At 41.8% G+C, this 27,925-nt stretch overlaps 1 protein-coding gene across 1 annotated transcript in view; it reads right to left on the bottom strand.

The window, feature by feature from the left end:
* The window catches only part of LOC115798487 (NLR family CARD domain-containing protein 3-like), a 48,043-nt gene continuing 20,118 nt past the window's right edge, over window positions 1-27,925 (bottom strand). The window contains exons 8-10 of the mRNA XM_030755344.1: window positions 1,612-1,767; window positions 712-758; window positions 1-536 (exon numbers count right to left, since the gene is read on the bottom strand). Coding sequence (XP_030611204.1) covers window positions 1-536; window positions 712-758; window positions 1,612-1,767 — 739 coding nt within the window. The remainder of the gene's footprint in view (window positions 537-711; window positions 759-1,611; window positions 1,768-27,925) is intronic.

The raw sequence follows: 27,925 nt of genomic DNA, 5'->3' as shown, positions 1-27,925 counted from the left end.
TCAGCACAGAGACACTGAAGAACCAGGCTGACCAAACCAGACTGCAAACCCAGGATAAAGAGGTTCAGTGAATGTAGTGTTGAAGGTGTGGAGGTGGATCAGAGTGTCAGAGGAGATTCTGTAGAAGGACAGAGTGCCAGCAGGACAGTCCACATACACTGCTACTCTGTTAGAGACAAAGGAGGAGGAGGAGATGAATGTTTCTCTGTTGTTGTGCCAGACAGAGTAACCACTATAACGAGAGCAGTTCAGATTCCAGGACTGATCAGTCCTTCCAAACTCACAGTCATCTCTGTCTCCTTTCCTGCTGATTCTTCTGTAACTCACTGATATTTGAATCCATCCTCTCCACTCGACCTCCCAGTAACAGCGACCAGTCAGACCATCTCTACACAGCAGCTGATGCCAATGATCAAATCTGTCTGGATGATCAGGATATGACTGAACCTCCTCCATATATGTCACCTTCCTGTTGTTGTCAGTCAGTTGTAGTTTTCTGTTCACTGTGTTTGTGTCGATTGTGAGTTGACAGGAATCTGATGGAGAGAACAAACACAATCCAGCTGCAGTTATTGATCCATCATCTGTTCATTGATTGACACTTTGATGATGACTCCTGACATCAGAGATGTGAATGAGTGATGTGACAGTTTGAAGATGGTTGAATGTGTGCTGCTTTGTTTTCATCAATCACATTAAAAACACACTTACACTTCCTCAGACCTGGGATCAGCCATCGGACTCCAGCAGGCTCCACCCTGAAAGGAGGAGGGGGGTCAGAGCAGCACAGTCTCTTTCAGCATGCACACATGGACATTACATCGCTCTCAGACACACACTGTTAGACACTGATTTTCAGATTGTGTCCTCTTTGTGTTTGTTCTAAATGGAGAACATCAGTGACTCTGTGAGCTGTTAATTAACAGGTCTGGAAAAAGATGCAACAGGTTTGTTGTATTTTTCTGCATGGAAATGATCACAGAGGGACCTGCTGACTTTTTGTTTTCCTGTCCTTGATGTGCTGCTACTTGGTCTGAATATTAATGATCAGAGTGGATCAATGATCAGATCATTATTGCAGTGCACAAACAAAGGCAGCTGCAGTGAACTACAAATGAAGCATCTGTCACTTCACTTTTCATTAGTTTCTGTTTTTGGATTCTCCTGCTCTGTTTCACTCACTCTGATTCTCATACTCGTCTGCTTCACTTTGATTTTTCTCACTGACTTTGATGCTCAATATTTCAGATTCTCCTAACAGGAACATGAGCCACTGGAAATCAATAGAAAGGCTCATTTATTGATTTATGAAACTTAATCCCATTGATGGTCAGAGGGTAAAAATGTGAGACTGTTCCTCTGCAGAGATCACTTTGAACTGGTTGCTCCATTGTTGTTGATGGAGATTTTCTCCTTTGAGACCCCCATACAGATATCTACTGTTTCTGTTCAAGCAGACTTTCTGATAGAAGCAAAGTAAAAAGGTTCCTCTATGTGTGACTGTTCAGATAACACTCGTATCCAGCATGAAGTCATCAGACAGGGCCAGAGTGAAGTACAGCTTCCTCCTCTATCAGACACTGTCTGTGGCTGCAACAGGCCTCTCCATACCTGAGAGTTTCCAGTCTCAGCTGCTCCAGCAGCTTCACTCCTGCCTCTCCTGGATGGTTGTAGCTCAGGTCCAGCTCTCTCAGATGGGAGGGGTTGGAGCTCAAAGCTGAGACCAGAGACTTACAACCTTCTTCTGTGATCAGGCAGCCTGACAGCCTGCAGACATGACAGATACTCTTAGAGAACAGCAGAGCAGCTGCATGCAGACAACAAACTGCAGCAACAAATCAGTTTAAAATGAAATGACTGAAACAGGAGTTCAAAATAACCAAGTCAGTCTAAATGTTAAAGTCTACAAGTGATAAAATCAGTGAAGTCAAAATGATGATCAAATCTACATAAAGTAGGACTGAGGCTGATGGGAGTGTCATTAGTTTTGCTGCTTTTTGGTTTGAATCAAAGTTTTGGTCAAACTAGAAGTCTGAGCAGATGATGGCACTAAATTAAAAGTCTGCTGATTGTTGAAGTTCTTATATTTCATTGTGAGGACAACATGAACATCTGAAACTAATTTGATCACAACCCATCAAATCTTTGCAGAACCAAAGTGGGAGCTAAACATCATCCTCCACTGAACTGTGCTGCTGGTGAGGCTGACATCATTTAAAGGTGCACATGAGGAAAGACTTCATTAAGAGTCAGACACAGAGAGAGGAAGAAGAACCAGGGTTAGAATAGTTTTGGATTTTACATTATAGTTTAGTTTTAGTTAGTTTCAGTATTAGTTTTAGTATTTTCAAACTTAATCAGGTGCAAAAGTGACTATTGTGTAATAAAAACTTGACAAAGATCCCTTTGACTTTTTCTCTACTAATTTTTTGCTGTGTTGGATTAAAGAGTCAAAGGAGTTGGAGGACTTTGTGTGGAGTCACTACTTCCCCATTTGGATTTTTTCAGGCACGGCCCAAAGAGGAATGCATGTCAGACTATGTGGACCCCTTCTCCTTTCTTTCATTCATCTTAACACAGTGGTTCTCAAATCCAGGCCTCGTGGCCCAGTGTCCTGCAGGTTTTAGATGTGTCTGTGCTTGAACACCTGAATCAAATATAGAAGACATTAGCAGGACTCTGGACAACTTGACTGCATACTGAGACGGTAATTCAGCCATTTGATTCAGGTGTGTTGGATCAGGGACACATCTAAAACCTGCAGGACACTGGGCCACGAGGCCTGGATTTGAGAACCACTGTCTTAACACCAGTATCAGAAACCAGAATATAAAAATATATATATCATGTAATAGATTGTTTTAGATTATTTTAAATTATTATTATTTTGTCTTTTGCAGTATATAATCTTACCCCAGATTGCCAGAGAGCCACACTTTTAGAAAAAATACCCTGAGTGATGACTTTCACTTCTGAGTACATGTTACCCTGTATGTTACAGTGTTGTATTATTAAATAATTGTGATGCAAAAAAAAAAGAAAGAGAAACCAGCATCAGCACAGAGTAGATCAGTTTGGTTAAGATAAAGTTCAGCTGATTTGATTCTGTGATTCTTATTATTTGATGGAGCTTTTGCTAAACTGCTTAAATCAAATATTCTATCTGCATTTCTAAATTGTGGACGTTCCCTTTTTAACTCTTTCTATAACAGTAAAGGTCAAACTTGTGTATGTGTTACATCTTTTAGTGGTTCTTACAGGTTGTTCTCTCCCTTAAAGGTAACGGATCCCTGGGAGCTGTTTTTCTGCCCACTAAAGTAATAACCTGTCATTTTACCAAGAGTGAGGATCGTAGAGGAGAGCTGACATTAACGGTGTGGCTGTGATCACACTGAACTATAAGGGTTGTTAGTTGGTGACATCATCAGAGGATAGTGGAGTCAGCACCTGGATGTTAGGCAGTCAGAGCGAGTCTCTTCACCAGCAGCTCCAGTAATACTCACAGCATCAGAAACTCTGAGCCTTTAAACACAGAGCTGCTGCAGACTTCCTGTATTGGGCTAATTGGCCGATCCACACGAGTCATGACTCATCCCAAATGTTCAGCATTAGTTCATTTTCAAAGTGTTATTGGTCACAATCATTCTTACTGCTTACAGTGCTGTGAAAAAGTATTTGCCCCCTTCTTGATTTAATGATTTTTTATATTTGTCACACTTACATGTTTCAGATCAAACTAGTTTTAATATTAATATTTAATATATTTTATATATATTTAATATATAAATATTTAATATAAGATAACCTGAGTAAATACAAAATGCAGGTTTTAAATGATGATTCAATTCATCAAATCAAACTATCCAAACCTACCTGTCCCTGTGTGAAAAAGTAACTGCCCCCTAAAACTAATGATGTCACAGTCCTGGTCTGTTTGTCCAGGGTTTTGTGTGTTTGTAATTGAAGTGTTTCATTTCCCTCGTTGTGTTTCTTAGTTTGTTGTTGCTCTAGTTTTATGATGGGTTTGCAGTTTGCATTTTTAGATCTTACTTTAGTTATTTGAGATTTGTTCTTGATTATTGTTTAGTTATGTTGTGATTCCCACTCCTCCTGTGTTTCCATGTCCTCCTGTTCTGTCGGTGTTCCTGTGTCTGTTTGTTTCTCATGTCTTCATCTCATCTCTGTAATTATGTTCAGCTGTGCTCCTCACCTGTTACCTGTTCCCTGATTGTCCCTCTGTGGATATATTGTTTGTATTTCCCTTTATTCCTTGTTGCATCGTCATTTGTTTCCCTGCTGTGTGTCTTTATGCCTCAAGTTCATGTTTATATCTAGCCGAACTAAGTTTGACTGTTTTTTTGAGTGATGTTTTAGGGGTTTTAGTGTAATATAATATTGGACAGAAACGGTGTTAAAGTGTACACTGAAAAAAGTAAACCTGCACTGTCATTAGTGTAATGTGTTTATTTGGATTCCAATAAATAAAAAATATTAGTTTGCTCTTTCAAACTAATCTGTTTAATTTATGCTTATGGGTGAATTAAAAATTTTTACCTTACTATAATGGTACTGATAGCAGGGCACCAAAGTGAATTTTTTAAATTCAATGAAAGCACTTTTTTTTAGGTTGAGTATGATTTGCTCATGCGCAGTCTTTAAAACTAAGTTCTGGCGGTATAGTTTTACTTCCGCCTGAAACCAGAGCTTCCATTTCGGTGCGAAGTTGTTACGGAACAGCAAGAACGGGATTGAAGAAAGGGGCAGCTTCTGTTGAGAGGTAAGCATTAAACTCTGATAAAATATTGTTATATCCGAACGTAAATATCCTGTCTTAGGTTTATATGGGCTAAGTTAATATGAGATAATATAAGTTCCAGGGGGTGAGTAGAGAAACCTTGTGCTATGAATTGTTCTGATCAGCTTTGCAAAGAAACCACACTGACAGGGTTCCGCTGCTGGTTCCATCGCGTTTTCCACTGCGAACGCACTCGGTCCTTGGCCGAAAAACGGGTTCAACTGGGGCCCGCAAGCTAGCTGGTCTCGAACCAAGAACGCTTGACATGAGCCGAAGAGCAGTTCACAGAAAAGCGGTGGAAACGCAGGCTCGTTCTTAAGAATCAGAATCAGAATCAGAATCAGAAGGTTTTTATTGCCATATGGGTGAACAGGTTCACAGCATTAGGAAATTGCTGCGGTACTTCGTGCTTACAGAAAAAAAACAAATAAGTATAAAAACTATAAGACAATATACAAGTATACAAATTGCAAATATACAGAGACATTAGAGCTATAACTATAGCACAATATTACAAAATTACAAAATATACAGTGCAGAGACTAATTAAAAGATAAAAGAATGTAGACTATATTCCACTAATATGTACATCAGTGCAATCAGACAGGTGCATAGACATAGGGTCATCAGCGTTTGTGGAGGGTGGTGGTAACAGTCTTAGGGTTATTGTTCATGAGTCCAACAGCAGAGGGGAAGAAACTGTTCTTATGGCGGGAGGTTCTGGTCCGTATGGACCGTAGCCTCCTGCCTGAGGGGAGAGGGTCAAAAAGTCTGTGCCCAGGGTGAGAGTGGTCGGCTGTGATCCGACCTGCACGCCCCAGTGTCCTGGAGGTGTACAGGTCCTGGAGAGATGGGAGGTTACAGCCAATCACCTTCTCAGCAGAGTGCACAACGCGCTGTAGTCTCTGTTTGTCCCTAGTGGTGGCTCCAGCGTACCACACAGTGATGGAGGAGGTGAGGATGGACTCAATGATGGCAGTATAGAACTGCACCATGGTCCTTGCTGGCAAGTTGAATTTCTTCAACTGCCGCAGGAAGTACATCCTCTGCTGGGCCTTTTTGATGACAGAGGTGATGGTGGGCTCCCACTTGAGGTCCTGGGTGATGGTAGTTCCCAGGAAGCGAAAAGAGTCCACTGTGGTGATGGGGGTGTCAGTCAGGATGATGGAGGGTAGAGGGGCTGTGTGCTTCCTAAAGTCCACTATAATCTCCACTGTCTTCTGGGCGTTCAGTACCAGGTTATTGTGGCTGCACCAGGACGCCAGACGTTTGACCTCCATCCTGTAGGCCGACTCGTCCCCGTCTGAGATGAGTCCGATGAGAGTCATGTCGTCTGCAAACTTAATAAGCTTGACAGACTGGTGGTCAGAGGTGCAGCAGTTGGTATACAGGGAGAAGAGCAGAGGAGAGAGGACACAGCCCTGAGGAGTGCCAGTGCTGATGGTCCGGGAGTCCGAGACATTCTTCCCCAGCCTCACGTGCTGCTTCCTGTTCATCAGGAAGTCAATGATCCACCTGCAGATGGGATCTGGCACGTTCATCTGGGACAGCTTGTCTTGGAGGAGATCGGGGATGATGGTGTTGAAGGCAGAGCTGAAGTCCACAAACAGGATCCTGGCGTAGGTTCCCTGGGAGTCCAGATGCTGTAGGATGAAGTGCAGAGTCAGGTTGATGGCGTCGTCCACAGACCTGTTGGCTCTGTAGGCAAACTGCAGGGGGTCCAGAAGGGGGGCTGTGAGGGACTTGAGGTGGGACAGCACCAGACGCTCAAATGACTTCATGACCACAGAAGTCAGTGCCACAGGTCTGTAGTCATTTAGTCCAGTGATCCTTGGCTTCTTGGGGACAGGAACAATGGTAGCGGTTTTAAAGCAGACAGGCACGTGGCAAGCCTCCAGTGAGGAGTTGAAGATGTTCGTGAACAATGGGGCAAGCTCGTTAGCACAGTGTCTCAGTGTGGCAGGTGAGACACCATCTGGACCTGGAGCTTTGCGAGCTTTGACACTCCTGAACTGCTTTAGCACCTGGTCCTCCTGAATACAAAAGACTGTGGGGGTGGGGGAGGAGGGGGACTCTGGGGTGGGAGTCCTTGATGATGTGGGCTTCTCTGAGGTGTGGGGAGTGGGGGAGGTTGGGGGGTGAATATTTGTGTTGGCTGTATTGTAGTTGGGACTGGTGGAGGTGTGAAGGCTGCTGAACTGACCATCAAAACGACAATAGAACTCGTTCAGTCTATTTGCAGTTTGTAGGTCGTCTGTGGAGTGGGGGGTTTTAGGCTTGTAGTTGGTAATCTGCCTAAAACTTTTCCATACAGAGGCCGCGTCGTTCTCTGAGATCTGCTGCTGTATATTCTCAGAGTGATGTGATCTAGCAGTGGCCACTTCCTTGCTAAACCTGTACTTGGCCTCTTTGTAGCAGTCTTTGTCCCCACTTTTAAAAGCCTCAGCTTTTAAAAGCCTAAGCTGTTTGCAGGTGCAAGCACTGGCACGCGAACCGGCACCTCAGCGGTGGAGCATCAGCTAACAAAAGGCATGCACAGATAGCTAGTTAGGATTATGTATTGAGTCTGACAGTGGTGCTAAATAATTAATTGACTCAAATATAACTCAAATAGGTTTCTGAACCACAGAATCCATGTGAAGGCGCTCAATTTTAAAGGTACACTGTTAAGCATTTTTTTATACAAGCGAGGTGTCTTGAAACAGGATGATATTGGTATGTATAACAATAAAAATGGTATGCTCTTTTTTTGTTTGTTTTTTTAAATCACAGCGAGAAAGTGTGTTAATGTAAAATTAAAATACTCAATGTTAAATAATCTTTTCTCTTTTAACTTCAGAAAGTGTCCACCAGTTACACTGTATTTGTGCTGTGAAACCAACTTGGAAGTTCTGGGTCAACCTGTGGTAAGTTCTTTGTACAATGTGCATTTGTGATAATTGGATCATCCTTTGATAACCCTGTTCTCCTTACACCTCACCCCTTGTGTTTTTCCTCAGTTATGTGGAAATGTAAAGACTGACATTCATATTCAAGAAGATCTGAACTTCTAAAACATTACAAACTTGATCATCAACATTATGAACGAGGCTATGCTTATCCCTGCATTTATGAGAAATGTCCATGCACGTGCAAGACATGGAAAGCTTTATTGACCCATCTAAGCAGATCCCATCGTCCTCAAAAATCCTCACAGAAAGATAGTACTTCACTATTCAAGTGCTACATCTGTGACAACGATCACCTTTCAACGGAGACAGACTATTTTCAGCACATTGGAATACACCTAAAGAATCATGAATCTGTAAATTGCATGTTTGTTGATTGTTCATATAAAACAAATCTTTATGGTGCTTTCAGAACTCACAAATGGAGAAAACATACCCCCCACACAATTCACAATTTTAAGCCAGGAATTGTTGGTGGGTCTGTTGACAATTTTGCTGTTGTAGAATCATTTGAAGGTGGCGCTACTGAGCAGTCAGATGATGATTTTCCATCAGAAGAATTTCCTCCATGAAGAATTAACTGATTTACTAAAGGTTATTGAACTAAAATTAGCTTCAGTCTTAAGTTGGAACACTCTTTTCTGGTGCCAAGTGCGGCTGTAAATGAACTCCTTGAAGAGTTGCAATATTTAATTGGGACTGCTTCTGTGCCAGTTACTCAAAAGACTATATTCAACTTCTTACACGATAATAATTGCAGAGTTGATGAATCTGTTAAAGAGTTAGCCGCTGTACTTTGTACTTTTAATCCCATTCAATCGGCTATAGGAAACCATGGTCCACTGTCAACAGCTTGGAAACGAAAGGCATACTACATAAGAAACTTTAACGTTGTGGAACCTATTGAATATGTATTGGACCAAAAAATAGAAAATCTTTTCAATATGTACCTTTACTAAAGTCCTTGCAGCAACTTTTAAATTGTGAAACTATACTAAATAAGGCTATAAATTTAAAAGAAAAATATCATCCAGTGGAGAGTGATAAACAGGTTTACAGATCATTTTGGGATGGACTTCATCTTAAAAAAATGCTGTTCTCACAGAGGACTGTGCAATTTCTTTGATTTTGTATGTTGACTATGAAATATGTAATCCTCTTGGTACATCAAGGAAAAAAAAAATCTGTGCCTTGTATTGGGTTTTAGGCAATCTGCCTCCTGGTTGTCACTCCTCATTGTCCTCTATCCATTTGGCTGCATTAATCAATAGCAATGATGTCAAGGTCTATGGTTTTGAAAAAGTGTTGGAGCCTTTGATTACTGAACTCATAACATTGGAACAACATGGGATTTATGTAGGTAAGTTGGGGAAAGCTATGAAGGGGACATTGCAGTGTGTTGTTGCAGACAACCTCAGCGCACACAGTATTGCTGGTTTTGTAGAGAGTTTTTCTGGCAGATATTTTTGTAGGTTTTGTATAGTAGATAAGTTAGAAATTCAAGAAAAGAAAGTTGGAGCTGGAGGTTTCACTCTGAGAACTGAGGAGAGTCACAAAAATCATCTGAAACTCCTAGAGGAAAATTCTATAAATAACTGTTGTGGTGTTAAGAGTAAATGTGTTCTGGAAGAAAAACTCTCAAATTTCAATGTGAGTAGTGGTTTCCCTCCAGACATTGTCCATGATTTATTTGAGGGAATAGTACCTGTTGAAATATTTCTCTGTCTCACTGTGTTCATTTCCAAAAGGTATTTTACTTTGGACTGTTTAAACAAGGTGATCGAAGGTTTTAACTATAAATGGACTGATAAGACAAATTGGCCAATACTCTGTTCCCCTGACCTATGCATCCAGGAAAACAAATCGGTGGAAACGCACATGAAAACTGGAATTTAATAAGATTTTTCCCTCTACTACTTGGACAAAAAGTGCCCTCTGATGAGCCAGCCTTGAAACTTCTTCTTGACTTGAAGGACATTGTGGAAGTTGTTGTTTCTCCAGTTCAGACTCAGGAATCAATTGCATATTTGAACTTTAAGATCTCCGAACACAGAGTTAGATTTAAAGAAGTTTTCCCAGAGTCAAATTTTCTGCCTAAACATCATTTCTTAGAACATTATCCTCAGTTAATATGTGAGTTTGGGCAATTGGTTGCATTATGGACCATGCGATTCGAAGCGAAGCACAGCTTCAAAAGAGTTCTGAGACATACAAACTGCTTTAAAAATGTGCTTCTCTCCTTAGCACAGAGACATCAGTTTCTCATGGCACATCACATTCACACATTGAGCTATTCTAAATCCCTTCTGGAGGTAGCACGCGTTTCGACCCTTCACATTGATGTATTAAAAGAGGAGATTGCATTTATTAAGCAGAGACACCCTGAGTTGGATGCTGTTTCCTTGGCTAAAAATGTGACTTATAGTGGTCTAAACTATAGGAATGGAATGATCCTGGCACATGGCACATTGGCAGGACTACCTGAATTTGTGGAAATAATCCAGATGATTGTCATCAAGGATGAACTGCTTTTCATCGTCAGAAAACTGAGTGCATGGTACTGGGAACATTACAGAGCCTATGAACTGAAAATAGATCCTACAGAAGAGGTGGAACTGGTTGACCTAAGCAACCTAGCAGATCCATACCCATTGGCGGACTACATAGTTGGGGGAATGTGACTCATAACTCTGAAAAGATTTTTACATGTATAAGGTCAGTTAGAGTGAAAGACAACAAAACAATAATTTAACAAAATCTGAATGTGTTATCCTCTTTTGATCATTTGTCTATTTGCTCAGATCTTGCTATTTTAGTTTTTTCCTTGTGTTTATTTTCATCATGCATGCTTTGGACTTGTTTCCTTAGATTAGTGTTCCTTTCTGATGATGGTTCAAGTTAGTTTTAGGTCTCTTATATTTCTTTTTCTCCCTCCCTCTGTTCCCTTTGTTCTGTCTTTCACCTTCCCTGATATTCATCTCATCTTTTCCCTTTGCTTGCATTCTCCCTCAGCTGTGCACCATTCTTTCCTGATTAGCTCTTCTGGTTCCTTTGTCTCTTCCACCTCTCCCTCAGCATATAAGCTTTTCTATCCACAATGGTCCTCACTGGTTCATTGCCTTGCATTGCCTGTTTTCCTGTTATCTATCTGTGTCTGGTTTACCCAACATTCTATTCTGTAAGTCATTTTACAGAATAGAATGTACCCTTATTAAAGTTTCGCATACCTGCAAGTTCTCTGTGCTTGGGTCCTCCATTTAAAAGAATGTCATGTTATTTGGCTATTTCAAGTGTAAATTCTTCTCTGCTTCTACGAGTCTATTTTTTCATGATTCACAGTTTGTCTTTTAGTGAAGATGGGAGTACATGAAACTGTGGTGGTTCTTGCAGCTAACAATGGACTTAACAGTCTTTCTTTCTGTCCCTCTCTCAGAGCACCATGGCAGACATGGCACCTGTTCGATTGCTGATCATTTTAAGTGAAGACAACAGCGTAAGAATGGAGCTGCGCAAAGGGATTCCAAACTCATTGGAAGAGCTTATTGATGAGGTTAAGAATGCGTGTGGATTAGAGGGACACATAAGGCTGCAGTATAAGGACACCGATTTTGGAAACATATTTGTGAATCTGACCTCTACATCTGTGATTAGGGATCTTACAATTCTCAAAGTTGTTCAGTTAGACCCTGATACCACAACTGTTGTCTTGTACCCGGTTGATCCCTCAGTAAGTAGCAACACTTCTGTAAGTGGCCTGGACAGTGATGACTCCTCACCAGCCCCTCACCAGACTCACTAAGGACACAGTGGCCACGAGTGTTCCAAATCCCAAACTTCTCCTATGACACAGAATGCCAACTGCAGAAGGCAAATGTGGAGTACATGAAAAGCCAAACAAAACTGACTCCTAGTTCAAAAATGTTGTCAGACATATTGGAGAAATTAGCTGAAAGTATGTATGCATACACACCATATCCTGAAGATGGTCACTACAGTGATGTTGCTGAGGCACTCACAAGAAAGCACCCCTGCCTTAGAGAGCCAGGATCTTTCAATCAGAGCTATGGGTGGAAACAGAGGCTCAAGATAAAAATGGCCAACTACCGGACCCAACTCAAGGCACATGGCACGTCTGCTGAGCTCACAGTGAATTCTTTAAAAGCAAAAATTCCAGGGGATGCCTTTCCGGCAAAGAATATGAAGAGACCTAGATGAGCTGAGGTCCACCATTTTCCATCTTTTCCAATTGGTGAGACTACAGAAAGCTTGGAACAAGAGAGGATTTCCCTTTTGGCAGAAATGCAGAAAAGAAACAACCAGCAAACAGTAAAAGCAAAGATGGCAAAGACATTTGGATACCGAAGACAGGAAATCGTACAGAAGCAGCCAACTGCTGAAGAAATTTTGGTGAGATGGCCAGCACTTTTCCTAATGGAAGAGGTATGCTTTGTTGTTGTTCTTCTGAGCAGTTAGTTTATTCATGTACTAATGGTTATACTGTAAGAATAAAGATAAGCAATTTTTGAGAAGAGATAAATTTATTAATATTAATTGCACATTCAAAAAAAGCTGATCTTGAAGCAGTGTGATCAATCCCATAGATGTTTTTTGAAAGAAAATTTCAGTTCTGTCTGCATGCTCATTTTTGTTTTGCAGATCAATGCTGAGTTCCTGCGAATTACAACAGTTCTTTTGGAGGCTAAGTTTTTTGCGCAATTAGACAAGCGCTCCACCAAACTGCTGGAGGTCATTAGGAGGAAGGGAGGACGTGTGAAAGAGCAGACCTCCAGGATCTTACAAATTGTAGATGAGGTATCTGAGAAGACTCAGTGGGATTTATAGCTGAATAGTTGTTTTGTGCAGGAGTGAGTTAGATTTTAATTAATAACAATTGTTCTTACTCAGACTGTTGACATCACCATCAAAAGAGAAGCTGTCCTTAAAGCTCTGATGATCTACCTGGGTGAGCCTGTTGAGCATCTTTTTAAAGAGTACCAGGTAAGGAGATCTGTTGCACTAACACTAGTAACATCCACAGACCATTTTTTGTGGTTGAAATTCAACATTTCACTAGCTATTTTTCTCCTCTTATTTTTGTCTATTGTATTTGGGCCCAAATTGAAGTAACGGCATGCCATAGTGGGAGAAACAAATACATTTAATTTTAACAGAACTCTTGTTGTTGTATATATCTGGTAAATTGTCTAGTGTTTCAGAAAGTAATGGAACTGTTTATATTTAGGCTGTTATGCTTTGGTAGAGGTCTGTACTCTTTTAGTTGTCATAAATAATTTTTTCTTGGTGTGTCTGCAGGATGAGCAGGAGAATGACCAACTGCAGCTGGAAACCATGGCGATCTTTGTCACTGGGAGAGAGGATCCTTTCCATCCACCCAAAGACATCAAGATCATCATCGATGGAACACAGGTCCTGGATGATGTGCCTTCTGTTGCAACAGCTGTTGCCATGTTCTATGGGCTCATATATGCACTCAACCTAAAATATCCCAAAAATCTGCATTACACTCTTGAATTCTTTCAAAAAGTCCTGATGGAGTTTGGCGGAAAAAATATGTCCTCAAAGGTTTATAGGCCGATTACCCAACTTCACAGCTGTTAAATTTGACCTAGTCACTTGATTTTACTTTTCCATTGGTTCTTCTACAGTACATTCAAGACATTCATTTACCTTTTATGAGGTTCGCATTCAGACATTTAAATTGCATGACGACCTGTGTTAGAGACATCGTCACTGTGCTGAAAAACTGAAGAGCAATTGGATTTGCAGTGTTTGTTTTTCAGACCATGAAAGGGGCTGGACCTTCCCCACCCATATGTTTGAAAGTTATGGAACTGATGATAATTCCTTTTGGAAAAGCTCTCACTTTATTATTTTTGATAACATATTTTATGTTGACCATTTTGAAAAGGGGGCAACTGCTGATCTTCATTTAGGAAGACAAGGACAATATGTACCCACTGTATGTTAACTAAAACTGCAGACATATTTTAATTGTTTTTTTTTCTCTCAATTTATAATGCAAAGCATTTTTGTTCAAAATGCCTGTTAATGTTTACACATTTTCAAATATATGTAATGTTTTGGATGTTCACTGAACCATAAATGTTTATGTAAAGAAATGTTTTGCGTTAAAATCAAAATTTTATAAATAAAAGTTTCTGAAATGCTTATTTGATTCTTAATATACATTATAAACAACTTATAACATTATTCAAGCCAACTTAAAAAAAAAAATAATATGCTCAAACATTTCGACATGGTTTACATCAACTTAAAATTTTCAGGTTAGATTTAGTAGAATATTTACATTAAGTAATAAAGCCAATGTATTTATTTCAATTTAGAACAATTTGAAAGAATTGGTTCTCTTCACCTTTATAAATTAGTTTACATGAATTTAAAAATTTTAGGTTACACGAAAAGATTTATTTACATTTGGTCAATGTAAAAATATTAGGTGTGACAGATTACTTCAATTTTTTCAAGTTGACTCAATGCTATATTTTTTTCATTGTATGGAGACATGGATTCTATTGATTTTTCACACTGTAATTCACAGGTCCACTCATATGTTTTTGATGTTTCTATCTTAAAAATGATCAATCTGTCTTTATTAGTTGGCTATGTACCACAGGCCTTCAAGGTGACTGTAATTAAACCTCTACTTAAAAAGCCATCACTGACCCAGCTGTCTTAGCTAATTATAGGCCAATCTCCAACCTTCCTTTTCTCTCAAAGATTCTTGAAAGAGTAGTTGTAAAACAGCTAACTGATCATCTGCAGAGGAACGGTTTATTTGAAGAGTTTCAGTCAGGTTTCAGAATTCATCACAGTACAGAAACAGCATTAGTGAAGGTTACCAATGATCTTCTTAGAGCCTCTGACAGTGGACTCATCTCTGTTCTTGTCCTGTTGGACCTCAGTGCAGCTTTGATACTGTTGACATAACATTTTATTACAGAGATTAGAGCATACTATAGGTATTAAAGGTACTGCACTGCAGTGGTTTGAATCATATTTATCTAATAGACTCCAATTTGTTCATGTAAATGGGGAGTCCTCTTTTCACACTAAGGTTAATTATGGAGTTCCACAGGGTTCTATGCTAGGACCAATTTTATTTACATTATACATGCTTCCCTTAGTCAGTATTATTAGAAAGCATTGCATCAATTTTTCATTGTTATGCAGATGATACTCAGCTTTACCTATCAATGAAGCCAGATGACACACATCAATTAGTTAAACTGCAGGAATGTCTTAAAGACATTAAGGCCTGGATGACCTCTAATTTCCTGCTTCTAAATTCAGATAAAACTGAAGTTCTTGTACTCGGCCTCACAAATCTTAGAAACATGGTGTCGAATCAGATACTTACTCTGGATGGCATTACTTTGGCCTCCAGTAACACTGTGAGAAATCTTGGAGTCATTTTTGACCAGGATATGTCCTTCAATGCACATATTAAACAAATATGTAGGACCGCTTTTTTGCATTTGCGCAATATTTCTAAAATTAGAAACATCCTTTATCAGAGTGATGCTGAAAAATGAATTCATGCATTTATTACTTCTAGGCTGGACTGTTGTAATTCATTATTATCAGGCTGTCCTAAAAGCTCCCTGAAAAGCCTTCAGCTGATCCAAAATATTGGCAAAATATTTCTCCCATATTGACTTCTCTTCATTGGCTCCCTGTTAAATCTAGAATAGAGTTTAAAATACTTTTTTCTCAAGGCAAGACTATGCTGTAATAACGCGAGACTTCAACGCGAATCCCGGCAGTATTGAGCAAGTCGGCGAGTCAGTGATAGACATTTTAGTGATTAATTTTCTTAGCCAGCTTAGTTATAGACAACTTTAAAGGCTATAAAATTTATTAGCTAGATAGTCACTAACTGAAGCGCACTGGAGGACAGCGAAGAGGACCTGGACAGTGTGCAGATTTATATTGACGAGTGTTTTGAGCGAGTTGTCATGGGTAAACCAGACAAGACGCCGACTCCCTCCAGCAACAAAGGCGCTCCATTCACCAAGAGGAGTTGCCCTGAAGAGTCCCCAGGCTGCTTCTTCACATTCCAGTGAAGTGGTGGATATTTTGGAGTCCATAGACAATAAACTGTCCAGTTTCGATGCTTGCCTTTCAATTCTGGAAATTCTCCATAAGGAGTTTCAGGCTCTCCGCAAGTGTTTGATAGCTCTGATGTGCGGTTCGCTGTACCAGTAAGGATTCAGGTGATATCCCCTTGGGGTGCCGGTAAGGAGCACAAACAGGATGCCGATAGATATTTCAGGCTCTTTATGAACAGATGAAAAGCAGCCGTGCGCTGTACAGACAATGATACACCAAGCAGGCATACGTAGGTAGAGGGGGTCTGTGGATGTGTTTGTGTGTGGTTCTACAAAGGAAAGAATAAACAAATCAGAAATGCCTACAAACTACATCACTACACTAATCAGAATGTTCACTCATAATGTTACATCCACCCTGGATAACTGACTTAACATAACAGTAGCTTAACATTCATAACTCTTATAATTAACAAAGTTCCACAATAATCGCAGTACCAGAAGTAGCTAGCGTTAGCATTAGCATGTAACCGCGGTACCGAATGTAGCTACCGTTAGCATTAGTATGTACTACAAGACAACCTTAAACATTATAACCAGGGGTGAAAGTAGTTTTAAATTCTAGCCAGTACTATGACAAGCACACACACACACACACACACACACATATACATATACATATATATATATCCTGCCTGGATAAGGCAGAAATTTGACAGTTGACAATGTGGAATAGATTTTTGTTGTTAAGAACTGAGATGTTTGCACAAAATGCACACTTAACACAACTGACAACACCTCCACGCATTCTGGCTCTGTCCACCAATACAAAACTTCTGGACAGAAATAACCACCAAACTTTCGCAAACCTCAATCCTCTTGGCAACCACTGTGTTTTGGAGGTCAATGCACTCTAATGTAGCGTAGATGAAATCTCTGGTCCAGATGGTGTCTCACCTGCCACACTGAGACACTGTGCTAACGAGCTTGCTCCATTGTTCACGAACATCTTCAACTCCTCACTGGAGGCTTGCCACGTGCCTGTCTGTTTTAAAACCGCTACCATTGTTCCTGTCCCCAAGAAGCCAAGGATCACTGGACTTAAGGACTACAGACCTGTGGCACTGACTTCTGTGGTCATGAAGTCATTTGAGCGTCTGGTGCTGTCCCACCTCAAGTCCCTCACTACACCCCTTCTGGACCCCCTGCAGTTTGCCTACAGAGCCAACAGGTCTGTGGATGATGCCATCAACCTGGCTTTGCATTTCATCCTACAACATCTGGACTCCCAGGGAACCTACACCAGGATCCTGTTTGTGGACTTCAGCTCTGCCTTCAACACCATCCTCCCTGATCTCCTCCAAGACAAGCTGTCTCAGATGAACCTGCAGATGATCCCATCTGCAGGTGGATCACTGACTTCCTGACGAAGAGGAAGCAGCACGTGAGGCTGGGGAAGAATGTCTTGGACTCCCGGACCATCAGCATCGGCACTCCTCAGGGCTGTGTCCTCTCTCCTTTGCTCTTCTCCCTGTACACCAACTGCTGCACCTCTGACCACCAGTCTGTCAAGCTTATTAAGTTTGCAGATGACACGACTCTCATTGGACTCGTCTCAGATGGGGACGAGTCTGCCTACAGGATGGAGGTCGAACGTCTGGTGTCCTGGGGCAGCCACAATAACCTGGTGCTGAACGCCCAGAAGACAGTGGAGATTATAGTGGACTTTAGGAAGCACACAGCCCCTCTACCCTCCATCATCCTGACTGGCACCCCCATCACCACAGTGGACTCATTTCGCTTCCTGGGAACTACCATCACCCAGGACCTCAAGTGGGAGCCCACCATCACCTCTGTCGTCAAAAAGGCCCAGCAGAGGATGTACTTTCTGCAGCAGTTGAAGAAATTCAACTTGCCAGTAAGGACCATGGTGCAGTTCCATACTGCCATCATCGAGTCCGTCCTTACCTCCTCCATCACTGTGTGGTACGCTGGAGCCACCACTAGGGACAAACAGAGACTACAGCGCGTTGTGCACTCTGCTGAGAAGGTGATTGGCTGCAACCTCCCATCTCTCCAGGGCCTGTACACGTCCAGGACACTGGGGCGTGCAGGTCGGATCACAGCCGACCACTCTCACCCTGAGCACAGACTTTTTGACCCTCTCCCCTCAGGCAGGAGGCTACGGTCCATTCGGACCAAAACCTCCCTCCATAAGAAAAGTTTCTTCCCCTCTGTTGTTGGACTCATGAACAATAACCCTAAGACTGTTACCACCACCCTCCACAAACGCTGATGACCCTATGTTTATGCACCTGTCTGACTGCACTGATCACTGCACTGTCATGTACATATTACCGGACTATAGTTTACATTCTTTTATCTTTACAGTCACTTTATTATGTCACTTTAGCATTCATCTGGTTTCTGCTTTGCACTAAATGATTATGACTTAGCGTAATTATACTTATTTTTTATACTTATTTGTTTTTATGTAAGCACGAAGCACCGCAGCAATTTCCTGATGTTGTGAACCTGTTCACCCATATGGCAATAAAACCTTCTGATTTCTCATGTGTCCTTTGGGAAGCAGGAAAGGCAGTAATGATGGGCAAAATAATATATTATAAGAAAAATAAAGAGAAAACACTTGTGTTAGAACTAGAACAAAAAATTAAATCTTTATAAACTGCCTATGCTGCCTCACCACAAGAACATATAATTAACAACCTGTGGAAACTGAAACTGGAGTTAAATGAAATAATTGATAAGAAGACAATTTCTGTTGCAGAGGCTGTGTTTGGAAAACTTTGAACATGGAAATAAATCTGGAAAATTCCTGGCCAACCAGTTAAAATTAAATAAAGAAAAAACAGCTATTCCTTCTATTAAAGACTCGACTGGTAACATTACTCATGACCCACAACAAATAAATAAATGTTTCAAAGACTTTTATGAAGCCTTATACTCATCACAGATTAATCCATCTGATACTGCTATTGAAGAATTTCTTAACAGTATAAATCTACCTAAACTAAATGATGAACAGGCCGTGACTCTTGATTCGCTTTTCTCACCATCTGAATTTTACGAAGCAGTACAGCATCTCCCAAATAATAAAGCCCCAGGCCCAGATGGTTTTCCAGCAGAGTTTTATAAAGAATTTTGGTCTGTCCTAAAACCCTCTTTTCTCAGAATGGTGGCTCAAATTCAGAGCAATCACACGGTCTCTCTAAACATGAACTCTGCTAACATTAGTCTACTTCTTAAACCAGGCAAAGACCCCACACTCCCATCCAGCTACAGACCAATCTCTCTGATTAATGTAGATCTTAAAATAATTTGCAAATTCCTTGCCAGAAGGTTGGTTAGAAAAAAATCACTCCATCTATTATACATCCAGACCGAACAGGTTTTATCAAGGGTCGGCACTCAGCTAATAATGCACGCTGACTAATAAATATAATAGATTACTGCTCCATTAACAAAATATAAACCACAATTGTCTCTTTAGATGCAGAGAAAGCATTCGACCGGGTAAAATGGAAATTTCTGTTAGCAGTTCTACACAAATTTGGATTTGGTTCATCCTTCATAAACTGGATCAGAACACTATACAGTTCTCCAAATGCACGTGTTAGGACAAATGATCTTATTTCCCAAAGCTTCAGTCTGCAGAGAGGCACCAGGCAGGGCTGCCCACTTTCTCCTTCACTTTTTGTCATTTTCATTGAACCACTAGCAGCAACAATCCAACATAATGTAGATATTAAATGTAACAGGGAGGTTTTAGGACCCAGGGGATAGCAGGGAGAGTATAAGAGGGGAACTAGTAGTAGCTGCTGATCTTTCTTCTCTGTGCTGACCTGGAAGTGCTGACAGATGAGTAGCTGCAGTATGGCAGTTGGAAACTTAAATTGATCTGGCTGATAGCATGAATATTGTTCATACGTTGTTTACTCTTAGGAGTGTGAAAAATAAGAGAGGTGGAGGATTTGGGTGTCACTCGTATACCATGGGAATATGCTGTCCACCATAACAATTAAGGTATGAACAGAATAATTCTAGCTTTTGAACTGAGTAAAATGGACAGGCGTGATATTTATTTTGTGGTTTCCTTGCAGCTATTGTAGTACAAAACATCGTATGGGGTGGCAAACTTATGTCGTGTAAGGTGTGACATTTCTGTGTAATGTTTCAAAGAACTAAATGGCGTTAAGCACATACACTGACATGTAATGAAAGTGTATGTTTTGCAGAACACTGGACCCAGGCACATTGTCACTGTCCCCTTTTTCATTTTGCTTGTTGTTCTTGGTTTTGTTTTTGTTCCCTCCTCCCATTTTTATTGCCGCTCCTCTCTAGTTGGGTTTTAGCTGGTTTTAGCTTGGTATTTTATCCATCTGTGCTATGTATATGGTTGTGGTACAGTACCATTGGGCAATGTGCAATCCCTGAGTGGAGGCTGCTAACTATTAAGAAGCTGATCTTTTAAAAGGTGTGTGCATACTAACTTGTTGTGTATAATAGTGGTCGCAGTGTGCCAGTTTTAGCAAGACGCTTAGTGCATGCAGTGTCCTTGTGGGGTTGTATTCATAGTAGATTGGTTTTTAGGCACTCTTTTTTATGCCTCCTGTTGGTGAGATTGAGTCGTTGCTCTCAGGTGTTTGCTACTTGCCTGGCTTGGTACACCACTGCCAGTACTTATAAGTTGTTAGTACCAGATTTGGTTTATTTTTTTATTATAAATTATTTTAAACAATAAAGCCTTGTTTATTTCCTGAGACCGACCTCTTGTTCCATTAATTCTGGACTTATTCCTGCATCATTGTACTTAGAGGTCGCACCAGTAGAATCAAGTCTTTAATTGCCACGGTGCTTCTCTTTTGAATCACTACATAAAGGAATTCAAACAGAGAACACAGACCATAAGATAAGCCTTTATGCTGATGTATTACTTTTCCTTGGGAATTCACAAACCACTCTTCTGAAGACAATCACACTTATAGATAAGTTCTCATCTATATCAGACTACTCCATCAATTGGAATAAATCAGCAGTTTTACTTTTGAATTGTAACTATCAGAATACCACCACTACCTCACTACAATCAGGCAACATTAGATATTTAGGTATAAATTTTCCCCCCAGGTTGTCAGTCCTGGTACGGTTGAATCATATTCTTCTACTAAAAACGATTAGAGGATGACCTCACACGTTGGAACTCTCTACCTATATCTCTCATGGGGAGATTTGCAACAGTAATGATGATTCTGCCTAAAATCAATTCTGTTTTCACTGATCCCTAATAAACCTGTTTGGTTTAAGTCACTAGACGCAAATATTTCAAAATTTTTATGGAAAAATAAGACCTCAAGAATAAGTTTGAAGACATTACAAAAGCTAAAATGCAGTGGTGGTCTAGAACTTCCAAACTTTTATCACTATTTCTTAGCCAATAGATTGCAGTGTCTTTCAAGGTGGATCACATCAGATTCATTAGACAACCCATGGCTGGATTTAGAACAAACACACTGTGGAAAAGTGAAAATCTCTGACTTACCTTTCATAGAGTCCATCATCACCACATACATCACAGTGTGGGGCAGCGCTATCACAAAACATGACACCAAGAGACTGCAGCGCATTATCAAGTCTGCAGAGAGGCCCATCGGTGTAAAGCTGCCCACACTGCTGGACCTGCATGCCTCCAGAACCAGGAAGCGTGCAGAGAAAATATCACTGACCCGTTTCGCCCTGGTCATCACCTGTTTCAGTGCCTTCCATCAGGCCGACGCTTCAGCCATATGAAGACCCGAACGACCAGGCTACAGAGAAGCTTTTTTCCAACTTCCATTATTCTCATGAACAATTGAACACTACTGAACTGTTAATACTTGGGACACTTGCATATCAAAAAATACCTATTTAATTTATGTAATGGCATACACAGGATTTTCACCTTTACTTCAATTTCTTATTTATATATGTTATATTTTCTATAGTTTTTATAATGCACCTTTTTAAAATTACAATGTAAATTGCACATGCTAAATGTTTACAATGTTTTCTATAGTTACGGGAATGAATGTGTGTGTAAGGAGAGTGAGCTGTCTGAATAACATTTTTATTGTATTTTTCGTGCACTGCAAGCATCTGTGTAACCAAAAACAAATTCCTTGTATGTGTGAGCATACTTGGCCAATAAAGCCTGATTCTGATTAGCTCCAGTATTAAACATAACTGCTTTAAAGGTCTTAACATAAACACCTCTCTGATAGCCTGGTGGGAATTTTTAAAGATAACTAAGGCTTCACTTATCCCATGTAAACTGACACCCATTTGGAACAATCCAGATATGTCAGAGAAAGACAGTACTGAATTTTTCAGCATGGCAAGAGAAAGGAATAAAGAATGGAACCATTATTTCATTTGAGGAACTTATTACAAAATATGGAATTGGTAACAGCAAATTTCTTGAATATCAGCAATTAAGGTCCATCATATGGGTAAGGTTTAATTTAAATACTCTTAAATTAGAAATCCCTGTATTGGTAACAGAATTTCTTAACAATTTAGGGGTATAAATATTATCAAAAATGTTATTAAAAATTAATGATTCAATTTCCCTCCCAACTACAAAATGGGAGCGGGATCTTTCTAACAACCCAGATGAAAACTTCTGGACACAGATATGTTTAAACACTTTCAAAATGAATAAAAGTCCAAATTTACAACTCGTACAATACAAAACTCTCCATAGAATACACTATACAGGACACAGGATGTTCCAAATGGGCCTCAGAGACAGAAATATATGCACCCACTGTTCAGGCAATCATGCTGAAAAGTATATGCACGCTATATGGTCTTTGTACACCTGTTCAGAGGTTCTGGCAGAGGATATGTGAAGACTTATCCAAGTTTTAATTGTGGTATCCCAGCATCACCAAAACTGTGCGTTTTAGGTGGGTGAATTAAACATGGAAGCAAATATATCACACAGTTTTCTTAGCGATGCATAAGGCAGTAAGAACTATCCTCATGATTTGGAAATCCAAAAATTGTCTGTTTCTCATTTTAGGAATTTACTTTTAGAGCACATTAGTCTGGAAAGAATGTCTGCCACCTCTAAAAACCAGTTGGACAAATTTGAATCTCTCTGGTCCCCACTGATCAACAAGTGGGGGTGATCGGCTGTAGTCTCGTCTCGCAATGTGCCCAGTGGGTGGCTGGGGGTGGGCCAGGGATTCGGGTGTCTGACGGCTCTTGGACTGAAGACGGTGACTGCCGTTTTGTGGTTTCTGTGTGCAGGCCCTGGTTGTTGGTGGTGGGGACTTGGACGGGTGCTCTTATTGTCTTGGGGTGTGGGGACTGGGGTGCCCGTGGTGGTGGGTGCTGGCCCCAGGCTGGTTGGCCGGCTTCTTCCGTGGGGGTCAGGGTGGGGGTCTGGGGCCCTGGTGCCCGGGGTCGCTTGTTTCCTGGTTGGGCCCCTCCCTGCACTTGGGGGGGTCTGTGCCCCCTTGGGCGCACCGTTGAGTGGGGTGGGTTGGCCCACGTCGAGATGTCTGGCCGTCATTCCAGGATTCTGGGGTGCCCGCACATCCTTCCTCACCTGGTGGGGCACTCAGGTGAGGAAGCAGTAGTTTCCCACAGGGGGCCGGTTAGTCCTGGACTCGGGACCTGTGTGTGTGTGATATTTGTTGTCTTTTGTGTGTGTGGGGGTATGTGTTTTGGTGTCGTGCTTGTCTGTGGTGTGGGCTGTGTGTGCTGGCCTTCGGCACAGTGGTGCCTTGGGGGTTGTGGCCACTTCAGGCCCTGGACCTGCCTTCCCTGCACGGTGGTAGGGAACTGGGGTGATTAGTGAGCCAGTAGTTTGCTGGCTCTCTTCTTCCGGGGGTAGTTTTCTACCTCTCGGTCATATATATCCTGGCCCTTCCCCTCCTCCCACTCAGGCCTCTTTCCCACCAACAGGGTTCCGGAGCCCGTGCCGTAATTTGAACCGTTTGGCGGGTTTTCCACCAGAAGCACTAGGTGCTCGGCCGAAAATCGAATTTAATTCTGGCCCCGCAAACTAGCTGGTCTCGAACCAAGAACGCTTGACGAAAGCGGCAGAAGGGCGTGACTCTACCATCTCAACATCAAGATTTCTATCATATTACATGTGTATTACATAAGAAAAGCAAAGCGATTTTCAAGGCTGTCAATTAGGTTGGGCTCTAAGGCTAAACTTGCTGCTTTGTATCAGTTCGTATCACAGATAAAAGGACACAAAGTGCGTACTTGTTGTATTGCTCTAATCGCTGTCTGTGTTTACCTCTGTGCTGCACACAGATGCTGCAGTAGTTTGCTTTGGACCATAAAACGTATTTGCAGCACAAGAAAAGGGAGCGTGTTCTCCCACGTTTGTGCGCTTCGGCTTCTGTGTCCAGAGGACCCGCCCACACTCATACGTAAAGGAGCAGTTCACAGAAACGCGGTGGGAACGCGGGTCCATTCTTAAGCGTTTCGCCGGTTCGTTGGGAAAAGCACGAGCACTGGCACACGAACCGGCTCCTCGGCAGTGGGAAAGTAGCATCAGTCAAACATTACATCACACACACGTAGGGTCTTTGCGGGGGGGGGGGGGGGGGGGGGGCTTGTACTGCAGTGAGTAGGGCCACTTCTTCGGCTCTGCTCGCTATGTTGCGTGATGTCCCACTCTGCCTTTTTAATTACATCATACAGCTCACAACACGTCATAGTACACATAGGGTCTTGGGGGGCAGGTGTGTCACACAGTGGTAAGTGTGTGGAGCTGCTGACGTGGCCCCACTTGTCCTCAATTTTATTTACATCTTAGACATTGAGGGCCTTGTGGATGTGGATGGGTGCTGTTGCTCAGTGCTCATATTACATCTGTCCCTCCAATTTTAATAGTACTGTAGCTTTCACACAGCCATACATATTCTTCCCACTCCGTACACTCACATACACCCAACACATCACTCCAAACACGTTGAGTGGAAGGAGGGGGTGGGCGGGTCTTTCCACACCCCAGTTTCAGTTTCACCCCACACTTGGTGGGTGAGCAGGTGCCATGTATGCTTTGTGTGTGTACGCATGAATGTGTAACGGTCATATCTGTGAGTATGAGTATATGACCTGTGTGTGTGTGTGTGTGTGTGTGTGTGTGTGTGTGTGTGTGTGTGTATGTGTGTGTGTGTGTGTGTGTGGACAGCAGGGCCTGGGTCTGTGGCTTGCTGAGCTTTGGCACCTGTGGGACACGGTTGAGGACGGTGGGAGTCACCCCTCCCTATCACTCCATACCACTTCCCGCTGCTCCCCGCTGATAGTCACTGCCGCCCCTGGAGTGCTGGGTGCCCGTGGGTCCCGGGGTTCATGGCTGAATGTCTTGGCGTGGCTCTTGGCCCACTCTCTTGGCGGTTGTGGCCTGGTGGTGGCTCGGGCCTCTTTGGCGTGGGGGGGGCTCTGCTGGGTGTCGGGCGGCTGGCGGGCACCTGGGGCCTCAGGGCCGCATTCTCAGCTCATTCGGGGGGTGCCAGCATGCGTGTGGGGTTGGCTGCCCATTGCCTCTGGCTCTTTGGACTCTTGCCCTTTGATTGTGGGGGCTCCGTTTGGGGTCTCCCTCCTTCCCCCTCTGGGGTGTGCGTGCGGTTGCCATCGGGATGTGTGGCCTCCTGTCTTCTGAGCTCCTAGTGGGCCGTGAATAGGTCACGTCCCCTGGGTCCTTCCCTGTTCGCCTCTGGATCACGGGGGGCGTGGTTGCAGTTTCTTGCCCTCATTGGTGAGTACGTTCCATGACAGAGGCGCATACACACATTATTGCAGGCAACAGCAGGATTGTGTGTATATGTATATGCATGTGTACAGATATGTGTGTGTATGTATGTATGTTGTTCTTTGATTATTTTTTCTCCCCTTTGGTGTTTTTTTTTTTTCTTTTCTCTTTCTCACTCTTTTTTTCTTACCCTTTCCTTTCTATCTGTCAGGCCTGGCATAAATAAATAAAATAAAATTAAAATACAAACATTAAGCATTGAAAACTTACAGAGCTATTCTTGTAAAAGCAAATATGTTTGGTACACCAGAGCATTTGGATCATCATTCCGATTGCGAAAACTGACAGACATGACGGGCTATAAAAGTGAAGAAAAAAAAAAAAATCTAGAATAGAGTTTAAAATTCTTCTCCTCACATACAAGGTCTTGAATAATCAGGCCCCATTATCTCAAAGACCTCATAGTCCCATATCATCCCAACAGAGCACTTGGCTCTCAGACTGCTGGCTTACTTGTGGTTCCTAGGATACTTAAGAGTAGAATGGGAGGCAGAGCCTTCAGCTTTCAGGCCCCTCTTCTGTGGAACTGTAATCCAGCTGTATTTTGTTTGTTCTGTTTCGTTTGCATTTCTATATCATTTTGGTTTCATTGGTACTGTCACTTTAAGAGCTAAGCACGACATCACTTTACGGCAGCGTTACGACTGCAGTTACTAGGGGAACGGAACTCCCGGGCTTTAGAGCGCGAGCGCGGCTGCAGAGCAAAGACTTGCCAGTCTCCGTCTACCTGCTGCATATCTGCTGACTGCTTTATGCCTGATAATGTGATGTTTTCCTGCTAGTGCATTATTGTGGACAACAGTGGCGAGAGCGACATCGCTGAAGTTTACCTGTGCCTTTTGGTGGAGGATAAAGACGCTGTTGATCTTCCGGCATCTTCAGGCGTCAGCCACCATCATCTTTCTGGGTTGCTATTCCCAGTCAGGATAACCCCGCTCAACTTATTCGTCCGTATGCACCATACACACACATAAATATAGAGCTCTATATAAACATTTGCTCGTTTGCTGGCCAGCACTTTATTTTTTTTGCTAAGGACCCCAAAAGGGAATATTTGATTTTAATTTTTTTTTAATTTTACTCTCATATAGAGAGAAGGACTTGGTATGCGTCAAGGAGACAAATATAATTTGTCCCACATAGTTCTGAAGCGTGTTCAAGTGAAATAAGTTGGTTAACTGTATTGACTGTACTGTTCTGTTGTTTTCCTTTTATGTTGGTGATTTTATGCCCAAGTTGAGATGAGATTGGATGTGTTTCAGTCCAGTGAATTCTAATAAACAGAACTGGTTGATAGTAAACTGCTATCTGAACCCGAGTAAATTCTATTCATTGGTTACAGAACCAGCTCCCAGCTTGGATTCAGGAGACAGACACCCTTTCTATTTTTAAGATTAGGCTTAAAACTCTCCTTTATGATCAACCTTATCCACGGGTTTCTGTAAGAGCGTACGTAGGCTGCCATGACAGGCTGCTACTTCCGCTGTACGGTTTTATACTTCCGGTTACCCAAAGTTAGAGCCAGAGTTAATGATAAAATTCGGTTACTTTGTGCTGTAACGGGCGGCTTTATTAGTTGGAACATGAGCTGGGGTTCAACTTGTGCTGTTGACAGTTGTCACTACATCAGTCTGTACATTTTTTCAAATTATTTTATTCTGTAAATTTGTTCTTTTTCTCCAAAATTATACTACCCAGTTGCACATCCTATTACCGTATTTTTTCCTTATGTTTTAAGTTTTCCTTTAATGTACAGCCTCTTATTTTTTTACGTTATTTTATTTATAGTGTGACACTACAGCATACAGCCTACACAAAGCTTAAACAATGCGTGCCTTCATGTAAACACGTAGCAGTTAGCAAGATGACAGCTGTGTGTCTCCCCGATCACAGCCTTCAGCCAGTCCAGTGTTTCTGTTTCAGTGATCTGAACACTCTGATATCCAGATCAGTGATTTACCTTCCACAGAATAGCTGCAGCATCACTACATGATTTCTCTAATCAGCGATACAGGAACAGCTGACTGTCTCCACCACTCCACTTTCCCTTAGCATGACCCATGCTAACGCTTAGCTTGGCCGATGCTCTGGCTCGGCTCTACAGCTGCTTTAAGGAAAACAACGTTGCCTTGTTTGTTAAGCATTACTTTATTGACTTTACTGCTTTGAAGGTAATCTGATGCTCTTATAATTATGTGATTCCTCGCCATCGACACCTTCGTAAAAAACAAGGTAACTGATAATGTCGATG

This window comes from Archocentrus centrarchus, chromosome 2 (genome assembly GCF_007364275.1).
Source record: "Archocentrus centrarchus isolate MPI-CPG fArcCen1 chromosome 2, fArcCen1, whole genome shotgun sequence".
Classification (NCBI taxonomy): Eukaryota; Metazoa; Chordata; class Actinopteri; order Cichliformes; family Cichlidae; genus Archocentrus; species Archocentrus centrarchus.
This window is presented reverse-complemented; position numbering and strand designations above follow the sequence as displayed.